The sequence below is a fragment of the Paramormyrops kingsleyae genome, chromosome 4, assembly GCF_048594095.1.
Source record: "Paramormyrops kingsleyae isolate MSU_618 chromosome 4, PKINGS_0.4, whole genome shotgun sequence".
Taxonomy (NCBI): Eukaryota; Metazoa; Chordata; class Actinopteri; order Osteoglossiformes; family Mormyridae; genus Paramormyrops; species Paramormyrops kingsleyae.
Window position 1 is genome coordinate 35,031,173 of NC_132800.1, and position 21,776 is coordinate 35,052,948.

The following is a 21,776-nucleotide window of genomic DNA, read 5'->3' on the forward strand; positions in this document are numbered from 1 at the left end:
ACAGAACAAAATAGTTACAATACGGTACAATGCACTAATGCAGTGCTCAATCCAATGTATGTCAAAGCATACTCTTCTACATTGCACAATGCGATACGAGAAGGAGGGTGTCTAGAAGTCTGTATGTACAGTAGTAGCAATGATTTATGTGTAGGATAGTTATGGTTAATTATATGTACACCATGAGGGTGTTTGTGTTGATTGCATTCTTGTGGTCTGTGGGCAGTTACCAGAGTGCAGTTGTTGGAGTAGGTGGTGTCCGGGGTGAGAAAAACCAGCTATGATTTTCCCAGCACACTCTCTTACTCTGGATTCATAAAGTTCCTGGATTGAAGGAAAGCCATAGCCAGTAATCTTTTCTGCAGACCAGACAATACGCTGTAGTTTCCCTCTGGAATGATTGAGGATGAGCGGACGGACTCAATGATCCCACTGTATTATTGGATTAGTACTGCTTGGGGAGGGATACATTTCTTCAGCTGCCATAAGAAGTACATCTTCTGCTGTCCCTGATTCATGATATTGGCGATGTTCTCACCCTGCTTGAGGTTCTTGGAGAGGACAGTGCCCAGGAATGACTCAATCATGTCAACTGTTAAGTCATTTTAGTAGGAAAATGACAAGTAGGAAGTGGAGAGAGTGGCTGCCTCTGAAAGTCAACTACGGTGCCTGTTGCCTTCTAGAGATTTGATCATTTTGATGGCACCAGGATGATGTCCGTTCTACCCCCCCCCCCTCCCCCAGAGATAACACATATTCAACTTACATTGTCAGCAATTATTGGGAGTTCAACAGACTGGTCACCAGATATACAATCACTTGGGCCCAGAGAGAAAAGAAGAGGGAAAACATGTGCCCCGACCCCCCCCCCCCCGAAGAGCATCAGTGCTGAGGACCAGGGGGGTTTGACATGTGTTTGCCCAGCTGCATACATTGTTTCCTGTCTGTCAGAAAGTCTGTAATCCACTAACAGATGGAACCCTGCAGGTTTAGCTGGGTCAGCTGTGCTATTAGCTTCTTTGAAATGATGGTGTTGATTGTGGAGCTACAGTCCTGGTGTTTCTTGGAGCAGGGGGCTTATTAGCTCTATATGAAAACTGCAGGGCATCAAGGAGACTTACATTTTTTACTTTAGTGTGGTAAGTTAGATGTCTGAATGTCTTCATATCTAGAGATGTCAACGTGAGAGGTCTGTAGTCACTGAGGCCGGTGATCTTTGGTGATCTGAGTACAGGGATGATGGCGGGTGCCTTACACAAGCCGTGAGAGTACATAAGATCAGAAATTGATTGAAAATATAGCCAGAGACAGTTGATCTGCACAGTACTTGAAAGTGGTAGGAGTGATTTGATCAGGACCATTTTCAGATGTTTGGTTTTTTTGAAGAGGTGGGTGACTTGATGATTATCAGGGTTGAGGGAGTAGCTGGGTGGAATGGTTTTCACCAGCTGGAAGCACAAATAGCTCAAGAGGTGCGGGGTGCAGGGGAGGAGGTCTGCACCTTGTTGTTTAATGAGCTGTGTTCTTCTAAAGGACCATAAAAATGGTTTGATTGATTGGGCAGTTCAGGGTCTGCTCTGCAGCCAGGTGATTTCATTTTGTGTTCAGTGATGTATTGAACTCTCCTCTACGCTGTTGAGCAGTCACTGGAGGAAGACTGTCCTGTAGTCTGTCGGAATATTGTTTTTTAGCAGTTCTGATGTTTTTCTCTGGAGATCAGACGTTCGAGAGAAATATCCCCAGGAGCCATGGTCTGAATCCTCAAGCGCGAGACCATTGACCCCTTCTGTGCTGTGCTTCTTGTTTATGACAAATGTTCTCCCAGATAATATATTTAGCATTTTTACTGATGTTGTGAGAATATTCAGATAAAGGTAACATGGTATGACGTGTCTAATACTCAGAAGCACGTCTTAAGTATGTGGTTCCTGGCCCTTCCCTCGACACAGGCATCCCACCGGCAAGCGGAACAGGCACACTGCAGATCTTCCTGCTGGACATCAATGATAACGCGCCGCATGTGTTCCCCCGTGAGGCGGAGATGTGTGAGAGGCCTGAGCCCAATGGGATTAACATCACTGCCATCGACGGGGACATCCACCCCAACGCAGGACCCTTTGCCTTCGAGTTGAGCAGTCGGCCATCGACCGTGAGGAGGAATTGGACCATCACTCGCCTCAGTGGTGTGTTACCTTGTGACAGAATCGCTTTCACAAGTTTGTATTTTGCTGTCGATATTTTGGGCTTTTTTGTTCAGTACTAGAGAAAGGGTGACCCATTATTTGAAAAGGACAATGCTGCTTAATTAGTGCCAATCAGTGTGTCTGAAGGGTACGAGTGTTTAGCGATGAAGGGTGACCGTCTCTTCAGGGTTATCACTTGAGCGTGCAGAATTGATAAAAGGTCACCCCCCCCCCCCTCCCCACCGTTTCAGGGAATTACGCCCAGCTGAGCCTAAGAATCAGCTACCTGGAGAGTGGCATCTACGAGGTGCCCATCATTATCACAGACTCGGGGAACCTGCCTATGGTCAACACGTCGTACCTGCGGGTCAAGGTGTGCCAGTGTGACCACAACGGTGACTGCGTGGACATGGAGCGCATTGTGGCTGCAGGCCTGGGCACCGGTGCCATCATCGCCATCCTGCTCTGCATCATCATCCTGCTCAGTAAGCCCCACCCACATTGGCCCTTCCCCACTGTAATTGTGCCCACTCATGAGGGAGTGTACGGATTGAACCAGACCTGTTGGATCTTAATGCCAATAAGGTCTGAAATAAGATCTACCATTCATTTGCTGACCTCTTGTATGCTTGTTCTGGTCCTCATTCTGACCCTCACCATTTGTACTGCAGTCCTGGTTCTCTTGTTCGTGGTGTGGATGAAGCGGCGGGATAAGGAACGGCAAGCCAAGCAGCTGCTCATCGACCCTGAGGACGACGTCCGGGACAACATCTTGAAGTACGACGAGGAGGGAGGTGGCGAAGAGGACCAGGTAGGCCGGCCCCCGGAGCAGGAAACAGAGCGCAGAACCGTCACTGACACGGCCTGGTTCAGACAGAAGTCCACTGGGATGTAATGAGACGGGCCCCCGTGCTCTCTTCCCCGAGGCGGAAGGCTCCTGCGCTGCCACGGTGACCTGAAATGGAGTCGCAGTGAAGCTGTAAAAGACGCTGGGGGAGGATGACGGGTGTCCGCAGTGTGTCGGCAATCCAGGTTCCGATGTCGGCGTCTGTGCAAATAATCGCAGCTGGGGAGCCGCGTGGCAGGCGAGGAACCTGCCCTTCCACCCCCCCTACTGTGAGGGAAATTAAAATGTCATACTGATCCAACGCACTCGTTCATTTCCCCTCAGCTGGCGGCCTCGTCCGGAGACGCATCGCCTGGTCAGACTCCCTAAAGCGCTGTGTTCGTTTAGCGTAAATAACTGGACGTTTCTGCCCATGCTGAAATATAAAACCCGTGATCTGGGAGTGACTAGAAGGCAAACATAGGAACAATGCACCAAAGTGCGTATCTCCGTCACTGTGAGAGATGCCACATCACCTTGGTGAGGGACAATTCCCACCAGGCCCATGTGATAGGCGGCACAGAAATAAACGTAAATGCCGCTGACAGTCCTCACCGATCTCTGTGCTGGGAAAACTCGGCACAACGAGTAGGGCTGGGCCGACGCCGTGCCATGTTCATCTAGTGGTAAGGGAACCGCGAGAAAACCGAACGGCAGATGAAAACCAAACAAGCTTCTTATGGATCATCTGTTAAGTTATGACTGTCCCTATGTGTCCTTCTGATTAGTGGACTGAGGGTTCTGTGCCTCGGCGGTATAAAGGGGGGGGGTGGTTTCTTAGCGGAAACGTTCAATACAGAAAAGGCAAGACAGAAGAGGTGGTGTTTCATTGTGGCTGTTTGGAGCCGGCAGGGTTAGGAGTCCGGAAGCTTCGACCGGATCAGTTCAGTTTCCACTCAATGGTTCCAAATGCGGAACTGGGGTGGGGGTGGGGGGTTGCAAAGGAAAACCATCCCGTTCCGGAAAACCCTGACCCCCACACTAAAGCCGCATGGAAAAAAAAAAAAGACTTTTTCAGCTCCCAGTTAAGAAGGACACATGCTTTCTGGCATCCATTAACTTGCCCTGGGGGCAAATGGGACACAGCACAGCTAAGAGGAAAGTCGACTCAGTCCTGCTTTGTGTGCATAGTGTTGGGGGGGTAGGGGGGTGATAGATTACTAGGGGTCTCATAAAAAATAGCAATACATCACTGGGAGCAGCCGTTACCCTCGGGGAACTGAGGCTGCAGTGTGCGCATTTTTCTTCCAAAATTGCGACTGATTTGAATCTGCAGTCAAGCTTTTTCAAGTGCCCGCCGTGTTTACAGCTCATCCCGGGGTATATCTCACCGCCGGCGTAATTCAGACGACGCGGACTATTGAACTCGAACGTAAATGGACATTAGGAATTGAAGGGTCTTAAAGAATATGCTTCCATTAATGTCACATGTTAGGATTGTGCAAAAATTGAAGGTAAAATGAACACGCAGCCCGGGATTAAAATTAATCAATTCCTCCTTGTCTCATCATCTCGCAAGCATTCATCATAACTCAGTGATTATGGTTTGAATGGGTCTGGAACCGCTCTCGCCCCAACTCGGCCTTACAACTCCCATGTGATTAACAGGATTACGACCTGAGTCAACTCCAGCAGCCGGACACGATGGAACCCGACACCATCAAACCCGTCGGCATCCGGCGTCTTGACGAGAGGCCGCTGCACCCCGAGCCACAGTACCCTGTTCGGTCCGTGGCACCCCACCCTGGAGACATCGGCGACTTCATTAACGAGGTACCCTAGGGAGGAGGGACAAAAACCAGCCAGATTTACTAACTCGATGGGCAGTCCTTGTTGTTTATAATGCTAATTTGTTTACGGCGTTCATTTGAATATGCGAATGATGCCTGGGGCAGCATCTGATAAGCGCATTTACAGGAACCCAACAACGGAAAATCAACCTTAAGATATTAATGTGGGACTCCTTGTCATCTTGATAGCCTCACACTGTGAACTCGGTCTGCACCGGAGAAAGGAATTTAATATTTTAAACAGGGCCACACCGAACCGAGCGCTAATGAGATTGGTGAGAGGCACGTTTAAATTAAATCGGTAAAGAATTAAACACTCGCCGCGGCAGGAAAAACCCAAAGTAATTATCCTCGATCTAAACAGCAAGTTCTGTGGTTTAATCGGGTCTGTATGCAAATTCACAATCCTGGGAGCAAAAATTTCACCAGGGTGGCTCACATTACTGACAGCTTGCTGGATTTTCGCTGTTCGGCTCTCTTCAGATAAATATGTCAAGTATTTCTATCCGTCCATCCATCCATTCATCCATCCATCCGTCTACAGTGTATTCAGTTTAGCTGAGAGCCTGGAGTCCATGCCAGGAAGTGCAAATGTACAAAGGACAATTGTATTGCACGAATCTCACACGAAAACACAAGAAGAACATAACACGCAAACTCCACACGCACAAAGGCGGGGGTCATCTCTATATGCTGTGTCTACACACCCGTCTCACTGTATTGTTTCAGTAAAGCTTTTCTTAGAGTATATCTAATGAAAAGTAAAAGTTCATTAGGAGCTCTATTCAACATCCGTTGCCCCAGGCTACCATCTACTCCAGCCGTACTGATCAATATTTAAAGCATCATATGTGCCTCACTAGCTTAGGTAGATCAGAAAGCTTCTCAGAAGGCCTACGAATTATGGCACTCCCACTCTTATTCTCGGTCGTAGGACGAGAGCCGGATGTAGCTCACTGGGTTAGGCATTTGAGTCTGCCTGGAAGGTCATTGGTTCAGATCCCATGGCTGGGAGAATAATTGTATGACAGTCAGGCCCTTAACCCCAACTGCCCCAGGGGCACCGGTCAGCCCTGCTCTCTGGCCCCAATCTTTCCTCACGCATATGTCACTGGACTAAAATGTCTGAATATGCAATCAGAGGTGTTCACCTTTTGTTTCTACCTGGTTTGAAGTTACGTAGTTCTGAATAAAGGGAAAAGTTTGAGTGTCTGGCACTTAAGGTCGTTTTAGGGTGACCCAGAAGCGGTTGCATCAGCAACGTCGCGCATGCCTCAAAGTCAAAGTCCTCTGCAACCTCCCGTAGATACGCCTGTATACCGCTGGATCCAGGACCGCCGTCTGCCAGGGACCTGTCAGGCATGGGGTCTGACCCAGTCAGCATCCGACATGTAGGGGTTACAGTTCTTCGACTAGACAGTCCCTGGGGAGTACTTGGTTCAAGTCCCAAGGGGCACTGTGCCTGCGTAGGTAATTACTCACTGCTCATCACTTACATATCGGCTTGCCGAAAAACCCGAACGATGAGGTTTGGGAGTCGCTGAGCTCGGGAGCAACTTTCGACAGAAGTGAGAGGAGGTCAACAAAACACTGAACTTAAGACTTTTTTTTTCTAATATAAAAGTAATGTGCCATTCAAAAGATTTAAGGGGGAAATCATTGGCTGTCAGGATTGATCCTGTGATGCAATGAAGCCAAAGGGATGAAGCTGATGCAATGGGCAGCCAAAGGGACGGCCTGCAGGCCCCTCTGCAGTCTGAAGTGCGTGTGTGGAGGTCCTGCCCCCGCCCCCGCTTCATCTGCGCTCCCCCAAACGCCAGACACAAAACATCCGGCAGCCAAAACTGACAAGCTCGGCTTGCGTTCTCTCTGATGTGGGGGGGGGGGGGGGGGGGGTCATGTGGCCGGACGTTCTTACATATCAGTGGAGGGGGGGGAAGGGGGGGAACGGATGTCAAAAAAAGATCTTTCTCACCAACTAAAAGTCAAGCATGGCATTTGAAAACTTGTTTGACGAACTGTGGGATATATAGTATTTTTGTTATATGTATGTAGTTCCCAGACTTAACTCGCCAGCCCCCCCCCCAGAGAGCTCTGTTATCCATGCTATGTTTGTGTGGTGGTTTGTTAGACAATAGGGAGCTGAAAGTCAGGCCTGGGAATCAGTGGGAGGGGCGTTCCGGCCCAAGCGGGGGATCCCACTCGTCAGGCCATGTCAGATGGCGGAGAAACGACAGCTTTCACTGTAACGAGTGACCCATCTGTCATATTTAGCATTAAATTATTAGTCTTGTAGCCCTGAGCAACCGTTTAACAAGAGTTAGCGAGCAGAAAATAATTTCCGAACCATGGTGGCGTTTTCAGGCAATTACAGAAATACTGGGTGTGAATCGGGCAGTAAAATATTCCTGCGCCGCGTAAACGCTACGTACGTCTTTCCCGATTCCAACCAAACGTGGTTTTCAAGGCTTCGCATTTCGCCCGGGACATGTAACGGGAACACGACGTGAAAATCATCATGGTGGAGTGATAGAGTGACCCACTTCCCCGCCATTCCCGGGGACACAGGACTTTTACATAAGCCGTGTTTTTGGGGCAGTTACCCAAGCGTGTTGGGTGGGTGGGTGCGGTGCCACACGCTGGTCCAACAAAGGATTGGAGAGGGATAACGGCTCACAAAAACGTCTCAGGAATCATGCCTGGCGGCCTCATCCTTCAATCGAGCCCTGGTTTAGATTCGGCCCAATTTCCAAAACTTTTCATTTAAAAATTTGTTCTGAAGAATAACGCTTTGGTGCCTTATTTGTGGGATTCCAAGTGTAAAATAAATAGCACAGTGATACTTTATTGGTCCCCATGGGGAAATTCTCTTTTCTTCTACCCCATCTTGCTCCCCATGAGACACACAGACGCATATGCAGGTGAGAGCAGGTTTGAGGGTCGCAGCGCAGGGTTAGCCAGCATGCAGCGACCATTGAGATGGGGGTTAAGGGTCTTGCTTGAGGACCCAATGGCCACATCAGCCTGCCAGCCCAGGGATTCGAACCAAAACCTTTTCATCAAAGGGCACTAACCTGCTAAGCCAGTCATGTAACAGACCTGTAGAAGTTAGTGTTGACAGAGTATATCATTACATGTAGTTAATAATTACTTTTAAAATTCCTTACAGGGACTTAAGGCTGCTGACAATGACCCCACAGCCCCGCCCTACGATTCCCTGTTGGTGTTCGACTACGAGGGCAGTGGGTCCACGGCAGGATCCCTGAGCTCCCTCAATTCTTCGAGCAGTGGGGGCGACCAGGACTACGATTACCTCAACGACTGGGGGCCGCGCTTCAGAAAGCTGGCCGACATGTATGGCGGGAATGACGACTAGCAAGGAACACGGCAGGCAAAGGGGAAAAAAATCAATGGTGAAAATAATAATGAATCAAAAAATAAAAAGAAGAAAAAACGTGACATATTTTCTTTTTTGTGGGACGTGGACTCTTAAAACCGAATATTCCCGAACGAGTGCTCGAGCAGCAGTGGGTAAAAGGATACGAGAGTGAAGCTAGCTAAATATTGTCGTCTTCTCACGCGTTCGCTTGTTGAAGGCTTTTGCCCAGGCCACTGTCTGGCTCCAGGGTCAAAGGCTGCACCAGAGGACTGTCGGTTCGGTGTTAAGATCGCCCAGTTACACTTGAATTACACAGTACAGAAGCACTGGGATTTAACGTGCCTTTTTGTACATTTTTGGATCCGAATGATTAGTTTTATGTTTGAGGCTTTAAGGGTACTGACTTTTTTTTTTTTCGGTGATTTCCAAAACGTGTTCAATTGTTCGCTCCACATGCTGTTTTTGGTTAAAGTCGCGAAGTTGAAATGTTCGTTGGCGACAGTTATTTCAGATCATTATGCGCAGTCAGAGACCAACAAAAGAGAGGTTCGGCAACAAAAAAAATCTAGACAATGTACAGTTCACTTCATTAATATTTTCTTTTTTTTCCAGCGAAAAAAAATAAGCAGATGTTTGCAAATTAAGGGAGTCATGAATGCTAATTTTGTAGAGGAATAACTGTTTCTTTTCTGGAGTGGTGTAGTATTTTACAGAAGTGTTTATTTTGTTCCGATATACTTCAGTCATCCTATGTTTATTTTTTTTTATTTCACCTTCTGTAAAAATGTGTGTACATACTTTTTTTCTTTTTTTGTCATTGACTTCAAAGGAGTGCATAAAGTTCAAAACTTGTATATGTATAATTTGGACTACAGAAGAAAGTTTTTGCATGTTTCTATCTTTTCACTATAAAAACGTATTTCCAAAATTTATTTACAAAAAAAAAAACACAAAAAGGACATTAGACGACTGGGTACATGTATCGAGTACAATGTATGAGATTTTTTTTGTAAAAAAATTACAAAAAATAAAAATAAAATAAATAAAAAGGCAAAATTAAACAACACACAAACACAGCCGTTTGGATTTGTACTGAGATATGCGTCGTGGAACTGTTGGCGCTAATGTCTGAAAGAGCTTTAAGGCTGAGATGCTTTTGTCAGTGGTCTTTTGGACAGTATGAAAAAGATTATACGTCTCTGACCCCGACCATCTGAATAAAACGGTCGTTTTGCAGCTACCAGCGGTATATTTATGCGTCTGAATCAACTCAAAGGAACAAAAAAAATATATTTTCTCACAGTGCCTGAAGCATTTCTTGGATGGAACTTTATTTTTCTTTTTTTCTACTTTCTTTTCGATTAAAACCGGGGGTGGAGAGATTTGAGCAGCCCCCGTGTGACTGTGACATCCCTTTACTCGTTCTGAATTGTTGTAGGTGTGTTGATTTCCAGCAGCGTTGTGTCCCGGAATGGAGAGTGAGCCGACTGGTGGGAATGCAATCCAGTCAAAACCCAGTGAGTGTATTTTCACATAACATTTGTTTTGGTCACCTAACTGCTCTCAGGGTCCACAGTTAAATGAACCGGAACGTCTATCATTCCCTTCTGACCACATCCCCTTTCTGTTACCCAACAGGGTGGTCCAATCCATGTGAATTTCCTCCAAAAAAATCCCTGGGGTAAACACTAAAAACCCCCTTAGAGTTGTTCGTCCTTCTGCCATGTTGCTAAGTGAAACAGAGCAGGACTGGCATAAACCTCAGCAAAGAGCAACAACCCCCCTAGCATTTGAAAAGCTAACGTTGACGCACAGAGCAGACGTATGTCACATATAAAGGGACAGAAAGTTCAATGGCCATATCATCTGATCTGTAATAACATTTGTCTTCAATGAGTGGAATTCAACCAGTATATTTTCACTGAGGGAGATTTTATTGTGTCCTTTGTGAAGCCAGTCTAATTAATATTCTGTCAGGACCCACATTGTCATCACTGGCCTTCTCATAAAAACCTTCTATTAATTGTATGTTTCAGGTTTTTTTTTTTTTTTTAATCACTCCCACCTTTTTTTTTTTCGCTGCGAAATCTGCCAGTTACTCTGTGTGCCGTGTGGGGATTTGTCCCAGTCATTTACGGCGAATGAAAATATAGCTCTCCGCTAATTTAATTAGCATCAGAGAACATTTGTGAAGTAATGTTCTACTCTCTGAAATTGGATTTCTAAATGAAAGTTAGCGACTCAGAGCACTGAAAATCGGTCCCCAGACTGAGTGACCGATTTTCCTCCCCACTTCCTTGTCAAACACCCATGTTTTATAATTAGTAAAAAAAAAAAAATACTTACACTTTCACACGTGTAGTTGGTCACAGACTTTAAGACACTCATGATTTTATGGACAGTTTGCACCAGGCATCTAGTAGGAGAATCCTAACACACTAAGATGGACCGCCTCTCTCATATCCATGAGAGACCACATAAAACGCACTGTAGCTCAGAACAAACATTATTAGCTAACATAAAAGGAAAATTACACACAAAGCCCCAGTTAAGACCAATGTTTTCATGACCTCCAGGAACAGGAACCGAAAGAAACCTTGGAGGTTAATTTTTAATCATGGATGGAGCTCCATTTGAAAGCAGCTGTCAGTACTTTTTGACCTTTGAAGGTCTAGCACTTGACCACCACTCAAGGGGGGGGGGGGGGGTTACAGGTTTTGCTGGCCAGACTCTGGCTGCTGGATTGATTCCCCTTACAGGGTTCCGGTCACACGCCTTCTGGCGTCCAGGTGCCCATCGAGTCTCACACTCCATGGAAACAGGCCTCTTGTAACCATGGCAACCAGCTGACCCCCCCATCCACACGGTTACCGGGGCTGAGCATTTGGGTCACACCCACCTGACCACCTCTGTCTGCCACCAGCATAATAGAACCTTACTGACGCTAAACAAATATCTTCATTTGGCTGGGGGACGGTGATATTTATTCATGCTTGTGCTTATTTTAAAAATAATTAAACCATTCAAGTGATAATCACTGCTGGGAAATAGCAGCAAACAATACAGTTTCAAGAACAGTGTGTACAAGCCAAAGGCCAGGGAAATACATTACCATTGTGGAGACAATTACAGTGCTAAGTTTAATTGACAAAGTGTCACGTCCTGGAAAGTGCCAGAACAAGGCAAAGGTCAAACATAAAGCCTTTCTGACCCTGATCCTTTCAGCAAATGTGTAATTATCAGTCTTTGGTGATAAAACCACTAGAATCACACACTCACACTTTCAGACTCACGCTCACACAAGAAATCTAACAGCAAATCTATATTATTCCATTATAAGCTTAAAATTAGCTACATCAAAAACCTTGGGGTAGTTTTCAAAACCTACAGACTAATTTCAAGGTAATAAAACTGTTACATACATGTAAATGTGAGTACAGACGTGTCTTGAATTGAAAATTTCACTCCAGCCAGCTGACCAAAGTTGGCAACCCCGGAATCAAATACATACAGACATGCACCATATCTCTATTTCTGCATTAAGATAATTGCTTAGAAAGAAAAAGAAATCCTTCATCGAGAAATAATTTATAACAAAAACACACGTGCCACGATTATTGGCACCCCTGCTTTTAATAGTTTGTACAACCTCCCTTTGCCAGTATAACAGCACTGACTCTTCTCCTATAACATTTTATAAGGTTGGAGAATACAGAGCAGGGCATCTGAGACCATTCCTCTTTACAGAATCTCTCCAGATCATCAAGGGTCCTAAGCCCTCTCTTGTGCACTCTGCTCTTCAGCTCAGCCCACAGGTTTTCAGTGGGGTTCAGGTCAGGGGACTGAGATGGCCATGGCAGAAGCTTGATTTTGTGGTCAGCGAAAATATTTTTGTGTTGATTTGGACATGTGCTTAGGATCACTGTCCTGCTGGAAGATCCAATGATGGCCCAGTTGTGGTTTCCTGGCAGAGGCAGCCAAATTTTGATTTTGGTACTTCATGGAGTCCCATAATGCCAAGTCACCCTAACGAGGTTTCCAGGGCCTTTGGAGCAAAAACAGCCCCACAGCATCGCAGAACCTCCACCATATTTTGCATTTGGGATGAGGTTCATTTCATATATCCATCCTTCTTTTTACGCCAAACCCACCTTATGTTTATTGCCAAAAAGCTCAATTTTTGTTTCATCACACCATTAAATTTGGTCAACGTTGTAGTAGCGTTTCACAAACTCCAGGTGTTTACATTTGTAGTTAACTCACAAAAAAAGTCTTTTTTCTGGCATACCTTCCAAATAATCTGTTAGCAAGAAGGGGGCGTCTGATAGTTTGTTCAGAGACGTGGTAACCTCAAGATTTTACTTGACCTTGTAATTCACCAGCAATCATCCTTGGGGATGTTTTTGCCTCTCTTATGATCCTCCTCACTGTATGTGGGGGAAAAATAAACTTGGGTCCTCTTCCAGGCAGATTTGTAACAGTTCCAGTTGTTGTCCACTTTTTTATTATTGCCCTAACAGTAGAAATGGGCATCTTAAGGTGAGTAGCTACTTTTTAATACCCACTCCCTGACTTCAAGGTCAACACACTTCTCCCTCATTTGGTTTGTATGTTCTTTTATCTTTCCCATGTTGATGGATGACTAAGGGAATTTGGGCTCTGTGTCGCCTCATGTTCGTATCCCTGTTAACCAGGAAGTCATGGATTACAGCTTGAAGGTTCCTCTTCACTCCAATCAACTCAAATATGTACAATTTACAGGGGAAACATGCTTCAGTTACACTGTCTTCACTATAATTTCCATGGGTATCAATAATCTTGGCACATGTGTTTGGTGAAGACAATTATTTCTTGATGAAAGTTATTTATTTCTTGGAATAAATTTATGTTAATGAAAGGTTGGAGTTTTCTCAGTTTTTCAGTGTGACATGAAGCTGCTTCAAAAAAAGGTGGATTTTTTCTAACCCTTTTTACAAATCTTTACAAAGGGTGCCAATAATTGTGGAGGGCGCCGTATACACACACACACACACGTATATATACCTGCTTACAAAGAATGGTGTGCAAAGGGAAAAACATCCAGTATGCAGCAGTCCTGTGGGCGAAAATGCCTTGTTGATGCTAGAGGTCAGAGGAGAATGGGCCGACTGATTCAAGCTGATAGAACAGCAACTTTGACTGAAATAACCACTCGTTACAACCAAGGTATGCAGGAAAGCATTTGTGAAGCCACAACACGCACAACCTTGAGGCGGATGGGCTACAACAGAAGAAGACCCCACCGGGTACCACTCATCTCCACTACAAATAGGAAAAAGAGGCTACAATTTGCACGAGCTCACCAAAATTGGACAGTTGAAGACTGGAAAAATGTTGCCTGGTCTGATGAGTCTCGATTTCTGTTGAGACATTCAAATGGTAGAGTCAGAATTTGGCGTAAACAGAATGAGAACATGGATCCATCATGCCTTGTTACCACTGTGCAGGCTGGTGGTGGTGGTGGTGTAATGATGTGGGGGATGTTTTCTTGGCACACTTTAGGCCCCTTAGTGCCAATTGGGCATCGTTTAAATGCCACGGCCTACCTGAGCATTGTTTCTGACCATGTCCATCCCTTTATGACCACCATGTACCCATCCTCTGATGGCTACTTCCAGCAGGATAATGCACCAGGTCACAAAGCTCGAATCATTTCAAATTGGTTTCTTGTACATGACAATGAGTTCACTGTACTAAAATGGCCCCCACAGTCACCAGATCTCAACCCAATAGAGCATCTTTGGGATGTGGTGGAACGGGAGCTTCGTGCCCTGGATGTGCATCCCACAAATCTCCATCAACTGCAAGATGCTATCCTATCAATATGGGCTAACATTTCTAAAGAATGCTTTCAGCACCTTGTTGAATCAATGCCACGTAGAATTAAGGCAGTTCTGAAGGCGAAAGGGGGTCAAACACCGTATTAGTATGGTGTTCCTAATAATCCTTTAGGTGAGTGTATATATATATATATATATATATATATACATACACCAGTAAATATATACATTCTGCTTTTGTTACTTCCCTGTGAAGGCTTCTTAAATTGATGTAGGCCTGATAGGAAATTTCCTACAAAATTATCCACAATATTATTTGCAGTGGAGATGCTAGAACATTTAAACTGGGGGGAATAAGGCCAGTTTTTCTGTTGGGGAGGCTAGATGCATTTGACCTTAATGTCCTCCAAGAATTACTTACACTAGATTGCCAGCATTAAGAAGCAAAAGACAATTTTGAAAACTGATGTTACTTGTGCAGCGCTTTGCAGTCACATTATACAGTTCTTACTAACGCTGATTTCTTGTTTAGACTGTCATGCTTCCACTGTTCCCCCAGAATCTACTCTGATTATTTTATGTCAACACAATTTAGTTTTACGTTTGCGTGTGTTACTTTTGATGCTATCAGGTACAAGTAGTCCAATATTAATGAAATACGGAACCGAAAGTCTAAAAGGTAGGCGTTGGGGAAATTGGCTGCGCGATAAATTTCACTGCCGGATGTGTCATGCTATGTCGTCACCGACGGGAAAAGAGAAAACAGCAACAATCACAGTAATGAGCTTAATTGAATAATGCTAATAAAATGTGGCAGCAGACACGTTCAGCAAATATGCCACATTATCTGGATCTCCGTGTTTTTTCATTGTTTTGCTCACAACGTTACTTGGGGGATGTTTTGCAGTAGAGATTTGTTTAGTCCTTGCTGTATTTTTGGCGCAAAGACAGCTTCGATAAAGAGCGAATGTCTTCCTTTCAAACTGGAACTAATTTTCCCCGTAATTGCAAAATTCAGCTTGCGATGCCGTCAAATTCATTTTGTTTCATATGGATCATTTCACATTGTTCTGCTAATTCACAGACAAGTGAATTGAATAATATCAATATTATGTTAATCCTCTGGAAATCAAGACAAATGTGTTTGTCCTGTCGTTGTTTACCAGTGCGGGCTCCACGTACAATGAAAAGCACGTTTACCAGACATGCTAATATTTACGGCTTGTGCAGTATACCATCAAATTGATGTCACATTTTTGTTTGTGTCTATTATTCAGTGAAGGGAAAATGGAAACAAGTACTTGGGTAATCGCTGACCTTATTTCTGTGGCATCATAATCATTGTACACCCTTTAGTTAAATTTACTTTGAGGTTTTGATTCTGGATTGTCGGCTTGTGATTCACGTCGGGTTTCCCGTCAGCAAAGCCTGAACTGGGAAGTTTGTTCAGCTGGTCTTACTGGAATGGCTCTTTGACGTGGCGGAAAAGACGCGTGCTTCCATTACCCAGACTGTCGCGTGAAATAAAAAACATCCCATGGAAAACAAAATCCGTTATCACAGAGGAAAAAAATAAAATTGTCAAAACAAGTAACTTCGTAAAGGGTGATCTCAGCAGAAATGGATTGCGGAAAGGTCACTTCCTATCGGGAAATGGAAAGTGTATCGCATTGCGCTCCCTCGAAGAGGGATCGAGAGGTGCGTGTCAAAGCGGGCGGCTCATTCCATGCGTCGCTTCCCCCAGCGGAACCCGGAGCGGTCACGCTGTGCGTGGCCCTTGGGAAGCCCCGAGACACCGGCTTCCAGGGGGGTGGGCGGCAGAAATGTGCCGCATCAGCATCGCGGCTGTCTCTCTCCCAGTCGGCCAGCCACCAACCGGAGAAACCTGCGAGCTAGACGGGAGCAGCCCTCGACTGCGCTGCCTGCTATGAATCACACTGCTTCCAAGATGCGGTTTGTGTTTAATCTCCGCTCATCCAGTCAAATGTGGCCCACGCCTCCCCCCGGTTTTAGCAGGACTCCTCTAATGGGGGCTGCCCCATCGGCTCAGTGTCCTAGAGACGAGAGATTCCTATTGGCTCTTTTGATATCCTGCATAAAATGCAATGTGCCCCCCTATGCCGTGCTTCAATTTTGCCCCATGGATTAGGCCTACCCAAGAGACATCAGATACAGCGCTGCGCTGAGCTTACTGGGTCGGAGTATAGGGTTTAGGGTAAAAATATGAAACTATGTCTGGAGTATAAGTGCTGTGCTTCTGTACAAGTTTTACATTAATTTACTTAACAGATGATTTTGTCCACATTACCAGACATTCAAATCAGAACACAGTAAGGGCTGTATATCCTGGGATGCACAGAAAAGCGATACTACAGTACGTGCGGCAATCTACTGTTCTAACAGAGCACATGCACACTCATTTTATGTGCCTTTGCGCTGATATAACACGACATAATCGTGCATTTTAGCCTTTATAATTCGTACTTCATTTGCGGTATAAAGGTTAAAATGCACGGCAATTTCTTGTCATTGCAGCGGAAATGCAAATAAATACGCATTTGCTCTGTTACAACAATCGATTCCCGTACGTATCGCTTTCAAAGGTCATTGCGTATTTGCGTGCCAGTTATGTGCATCCCTGCTTATATCTAGACGTTATACGTACGTATGCTGATCGGCTGTTCTCCTTTGCTTGACGATTTGTGTCTATCATGTCTCCAAACATCAAGGGGTTTTACAGGCAGTTCTCGGATTCACGGATTGGGGGTAAACGTGATTAGCTAGCACCGGGCTCTGCGGAGTAAACCGCATGGTCACGCACGCCGTTTAAGAGTGCGGTCGCGTGGCGGTAAAGGCCGTTACCCCGGTGACACATAGGCGGCCCTTTAGTGTCCGGTTCCCCCGGGAAACGAAAAACGAGAAAAGATGTTCCTCTCCTACGAGTGCTTCCCAAAATAACGCAGACCAAGTAACTCAAAGTCCTGCTTCCTATTACCACTGCTTTGTAATGTGGAAACCGACTACAGCTGAGTGCGTGAGCCCAGGTGAGATTACCCATAGTTAATAATAATAATGATAAATAATAATAATAATAATCCAGCCATCTGCTAACCACTTACCCTGCTCAGGGACACAGGGGGTCTGGAGCCTGTCCCAGGCAGCTGAAGACATGAGGATGGGGTCCATCCTGGATAGGAGCCCAGACCATTGCAGGTCAATAGTAGTAATAATAGTAACAGTCATAATAATAATTATGATAATCATAATAATAATGTTGGAATGAAAACAATTCCAGATATCATCAGGCAGTAAATTGTCCACCACATTTAAAATGGTGCATTTATACAACACGCATTTACTTGTCTAAGTGTAATTTAGCTTTTCTTTTGTGTTCTGCCTCAGCCTGGAGCCCAATTCGCACTCTGGGAGCTGTGTGAGCCAAGGGCATCATTTTCGTGGGTGCCTGGCCCTGAAACATAGAACCCCCCCCCTCCCGCCCCCTCCACAAAACCAATGTCTCTCTGGCGAGCAGGACCAGTGGACACAAAGGCCAGCCGTGATGGATCAGCGCCTTGTAGATATCACGACGGTGCGTTCCGTTCATTGTCTTTATAAAAACAAAGGAAAAAGGAGCCAGCCACCAGGTCTGACCTCCTGTATGCTCGCCTCCTCGCCCATCATACCCTCTTGCCCGTGCAGATTGCCCCAGGGCCCGGAGGCTGTCTAGAAGCCTCCAATGAACCGCCAGACCATAAAGAAGGAGACGGGTCGCACCGAGATTAGCATCGAGCGCGGTGTGTTTTTCTTTCACCCAAGCGTGGCTTTTCGGGCTCGCCTGGGAAATGCGACATGCGATTTGGCTTTGAAATGTAAATGGCCCATGACTCTGGAAGGAAATCAAGCATGGTCTGGAAACAATAAAGCACAATTAAAATCTGAAATGTCTTCCCCTGTACTGAATAAGGGTCACATTTTTATAATAGAGATGCAAGTCAAAACCACATTTCAGGTTAAGTGCACAATAATAGTTTTTTTTAAATTAATAATTTATTAATAGGGTTGTAATTGAGTTAAATGCACTTCCTGGCTGCATTTAAATGACTTGATATTAATCAGAACAAACACTAACATTTAGTGCTTCCCTTTGGATTTCAAGGTGCTCCGTGTCTTTAACAATTCTCTCGTTTGGCTCAATAAGGAGACTGGATGTATCATACTTTGCCTTGGCTCCCTTTGTCGCCCCCTGGTTTGGGAGGTCTGCTTCACGAGTACTGCGCTGAACGATACTAAACAAATCAGTATGATACTGGCAATCAGCTGTATGTCCTGGCACAGTTGTTCACTGTGATAAACACACATAAGTACAGAGCATATTTCTACAGCAGCAATACAACAAATTAGCACCATTATAGTGCTAACAGGGTGTAATGTGTGGCTGGAGATGAGGCATTCAAGAGCTGTGGGGTCAGTGAACAATTTCGAGAAAGTTACACCTTGTCAGCAGGCTACCGTGCAAGTGCCCAGCCGCGGCCCTTGCAGAATATCGCAGCAAAAGAAGGCAATCCCAGATTCCAGAGGTGAATGATTCAGGTCCAGAGAGTAAACATCCAGACCAGGATTTTGTTTCAACCAGGTAGTTCAGTATAAAGAATCACAGCAACAGAGTGCACAACTGGATGGTCGAAACAAAATCTTGGTCTGGATTTTTACTTTCTGGACCTGAACTGCCCACCTCTGCCAGGTTCAGTACAATCCACTCAAAGCAGCAAAGCACAGCCCAGAACCAAGGCAGTCTGCTATCACTGGGCTAGATTTCACAACAGCGTGAGCTGACAGAAAACATGAAAGTATTGATAGCAACCCACACGTGTCAGTATGCCAGAGCTTTCAGGGGTTTCATTAGGAACTACATTTAACATGCAGGGTGGTTAATTTTATAGGCATTAGGAAGATGCAGACAGATCCAAGGTCACAGATGGATGACAAGACCCTTCATCTCCCTCATCGAATTGGCGAAATTTGCCATTTAATAAAACATCCACACTTTATTTCATATTAGTTGGATGGAGTGGTTGTATTAATCAGAGGTGTGAACGATTTCCATGGTTACTGGACGTCTGTAGTAGGTGAATATTGAACTCCCAGAACTTCATGAATAGATGGACTTCGTTCATCCCGAGCGGGAAATTCTGGAAAATTCCACACGTACAAAGCAGGGGTGGGGTTCTAACCTCCTGTAACAGTGCTGTGCATACTGCCAGTTTGGATACTATTATAAATACTGTATTTCATTGTTCGCATTGGGCATTGGGCAGCGGGCACTGAGCATTTAATTGTTTACATTGGGGTGACATAATTAATGATCGCATTGGTTGTACATTTAGTTTGGCGTGTGAAGGAGGAATATTTAAGCTTGTTACTATGCATCTGATCTTCAGTGGATACAGAGTGTGTATGTGTGTGTGTTTGTGTGCTGTGTTCATGAAAGAGAGTGAGTGAGAGAGAGAGAGAGAGAGAGAGAATAAAACCTGTCATTTTCCCCAGTTATGCTGCAGAACTTTTGATTAGTTGTGGGAATGTAGATCTCTTTACACCTGCAAAAAAAAAAAAAAGAATTATTCACAGACAACCCAACTCAATGGCATATTTTTAACCTATGCTCTTTCATAATAAAATATTAATGTACCAGTGGCAGAGTTACGATGCCCTGAATGAGCCTCCGACTGGCTAAAATCAGCCAGACATTTTTATTTTTTGATACTTAGATTATTCGGCCTTATTCTAGTGGATACACTGCCAAAAAGCATGACCACGGCATCGAAGGGCTAACGACAGGCCTGCTGCTGTTGGCAGGGTCCGATTCTCTAATCAGAGTCAGCCAGGCTGTTTCTGACATGTAGATTTGTCTGTTATACCTTGAAGGGAGGAAAAAAGATTCATCATCCCTGCAGATCGCGGTGAGCCAGGCTGGATGCCAGGAGACGGACATGCAGGGGGATCTTCTAAGATAACGGCTGTCTGTGAGAGGCTCCCTCGTCAGGCGGCGCAGGCTGAACTTACATCTGTCAGCCTGTCAGTTACTAATGAGTGCCGTTATTTCATGTGTGTAGAGGTATTGACACAGAAACACACACACTGTATATATATGACATACACGCGGAACCTGGCATTAAGTTTAAGTAAAAACTCACAAAAACTATGACTTTCTCAGCCTAATACCAGTGTTGACATATGTATTGCAACAATTTGCCAACAATTGCCAGAAGATTGCTGGTTTGACTCCCATCCTTAGCAGAATAGTCTGCTGTCTGTTGGGCCCTTGAGTTAGACCCTTAACCCCTGAAAATAATAATATATGTGTGTGTGTGTGTGTGTGTGTGTATGTGTGTGTGTCACAAAGACAGGCAAGATGGAGTATGTGGAAAGACACCTTCCAGTACACCTGTACTCATACTCGTGCAAATAGCACAAGAAGCATTGTTTCATTTCATACTCAATCATATCTTTCTTTATTCATTCATTTGTTTGTGCATATATCAATGTCCATTTTCCTGCCTGTGACAAATGAAGTATGTGTATATACAGTATATCTGTTATTTAATGTGAAAATATGAATTGCTTGTCGGAGGTCTGTTATTCAATGCGAGCTGCGTCAGACGAGACCCGGGGAGGGTCGGCTGCATCAGTAGCCCCCCGGATACCCAACGCTTTGGCTGTAGTCAGGGTCTCTCGTCTCACCCAGGCTTAGCGAGCGAGAGGCACCTGGTCAAAAGCGGGGAAAGCAGCCGAAGGCAGGCAGCCGCGTCTGCTGGAGGTACCAGAGACCCAGCCGGGAAATGACAAGGGGGATTCGCCAAATTACACAACTCGCCGAGATCTGCAGTCTAGGCCGGTCACCTCAAGACGGAAGCCAGCGGTGCGATGTTTGGCTGCTTAAATTGCAACCACTGAAACTGGCGGGACTCACACATAGAGGTGCTGCCTTCTACAGGACAGGAGGACTCCCAACATAATTAAATACCTTTAACACCATTTAGTCCCAGACATGTGGAGTTTGTCAGAGTCACCAAGGACAAGGCAGACACTCAAAATCCAGTGCGGCCAATATATTTGATGCAGTTACAATTAGGTAACTGGTATCCTTCAGCGGCCCAGTGAAAAAGCACTGTCCACATGGACACTGATCCGGGGCATCTGGATCTTCTCGGCGCATGTAATTGGGAAATGACCACTGCAGCCAGCGCTGTTTAATGAGCTTCGCAAACTCAATAATGCTATAAATAGGCGTATTAAACAAGTTTAGGACACTGGATGTCAGTTAATGAAACGTGTTACACGGCAAAACCGACAGTGCAGATATGGAAGTGTAAAATCAGATCAGGCTACGCCTACGTGCTCTGGTGTCTGTGATTTAATTAGGCGCTAATACCACCTATACTAAAAAATGGAACTTCAGTGGGATTTGGAGGGAAAGTGAGGCCACAGAAGTTAGGGGAGGAAGACTGTAAATTTTATTTTGCTTTCTCCCCCGACGGCCTTTGTCCTGTCATGGGCATCACGCATAAAAGCGCAGATGACCTGGGAGAATTCGTACATCAACCACACTGTTGAATAACGCTTACAAACAATGTCAGGCAAGCCAAGACAGATGTCAATATGTAATCTGCGATGACATTTCATTTATGCTCAACTGGTAAAATTAAATACTCTCTTTGTATT

At 45.2% G+C, this 21,776-nt stretch overlaps 1 protein-coding gene and 1 long non-coding RNA gene across 5 annotated transcripts in view; both read left to right on the top strand.

Annotated features, from left to right (window-relative positions):
• Positions 1-9,667, top strand: part of LOC111845935 (cadherin-2-like) — a 53,584-nt gene extending 43,917 nt beyond the window's left edge. For all 4 annotated transcript variants that reach the window (XM_023815679.2, XM_023815680.2, XM_023815681.2 and 1 more), the window contains exons 17-21: positions 1,950-2,183; positions 2,435-2,668; positions 2,855-2,994; positions 4,678-4,842; positions 8,029-9,667. In XM_023815679.2, the coding sequence (XP_023671447.2) occupies positions 1,950-2,183; positions 2,435-2,668; positions 2,855-2,994; positions 4,678-4,842; positions 8,029-8,235 (980 nt within the window). In that variant the 3' untranslated portion in view covers positions 8,236-9,667. The remainder of the gene's footprint in view (positions 1-1,949; positions 2,184-2,434; positions 2,669-2,854; positions 2,995-4,677; positions 4,843-8,028) is intronic.
• A 6,176-nt stretch (positions 9,668-15,843) lies between these two features.
• LOC111845827 (uncharacterized) lies at positions 15,844-17,900 on the top strand. Its single transcript, XR_002838737.2, has 3 exons — positions 15,844-17,101; positions 17,186-17,270; positions 17,460-17,900. It is a non-coding gene; the product is annotated as an uncharacterized lncRNA (long non-coding RNA).
• Positions 17,901-21,776: the final 3,876 nt, after the last annotated feature.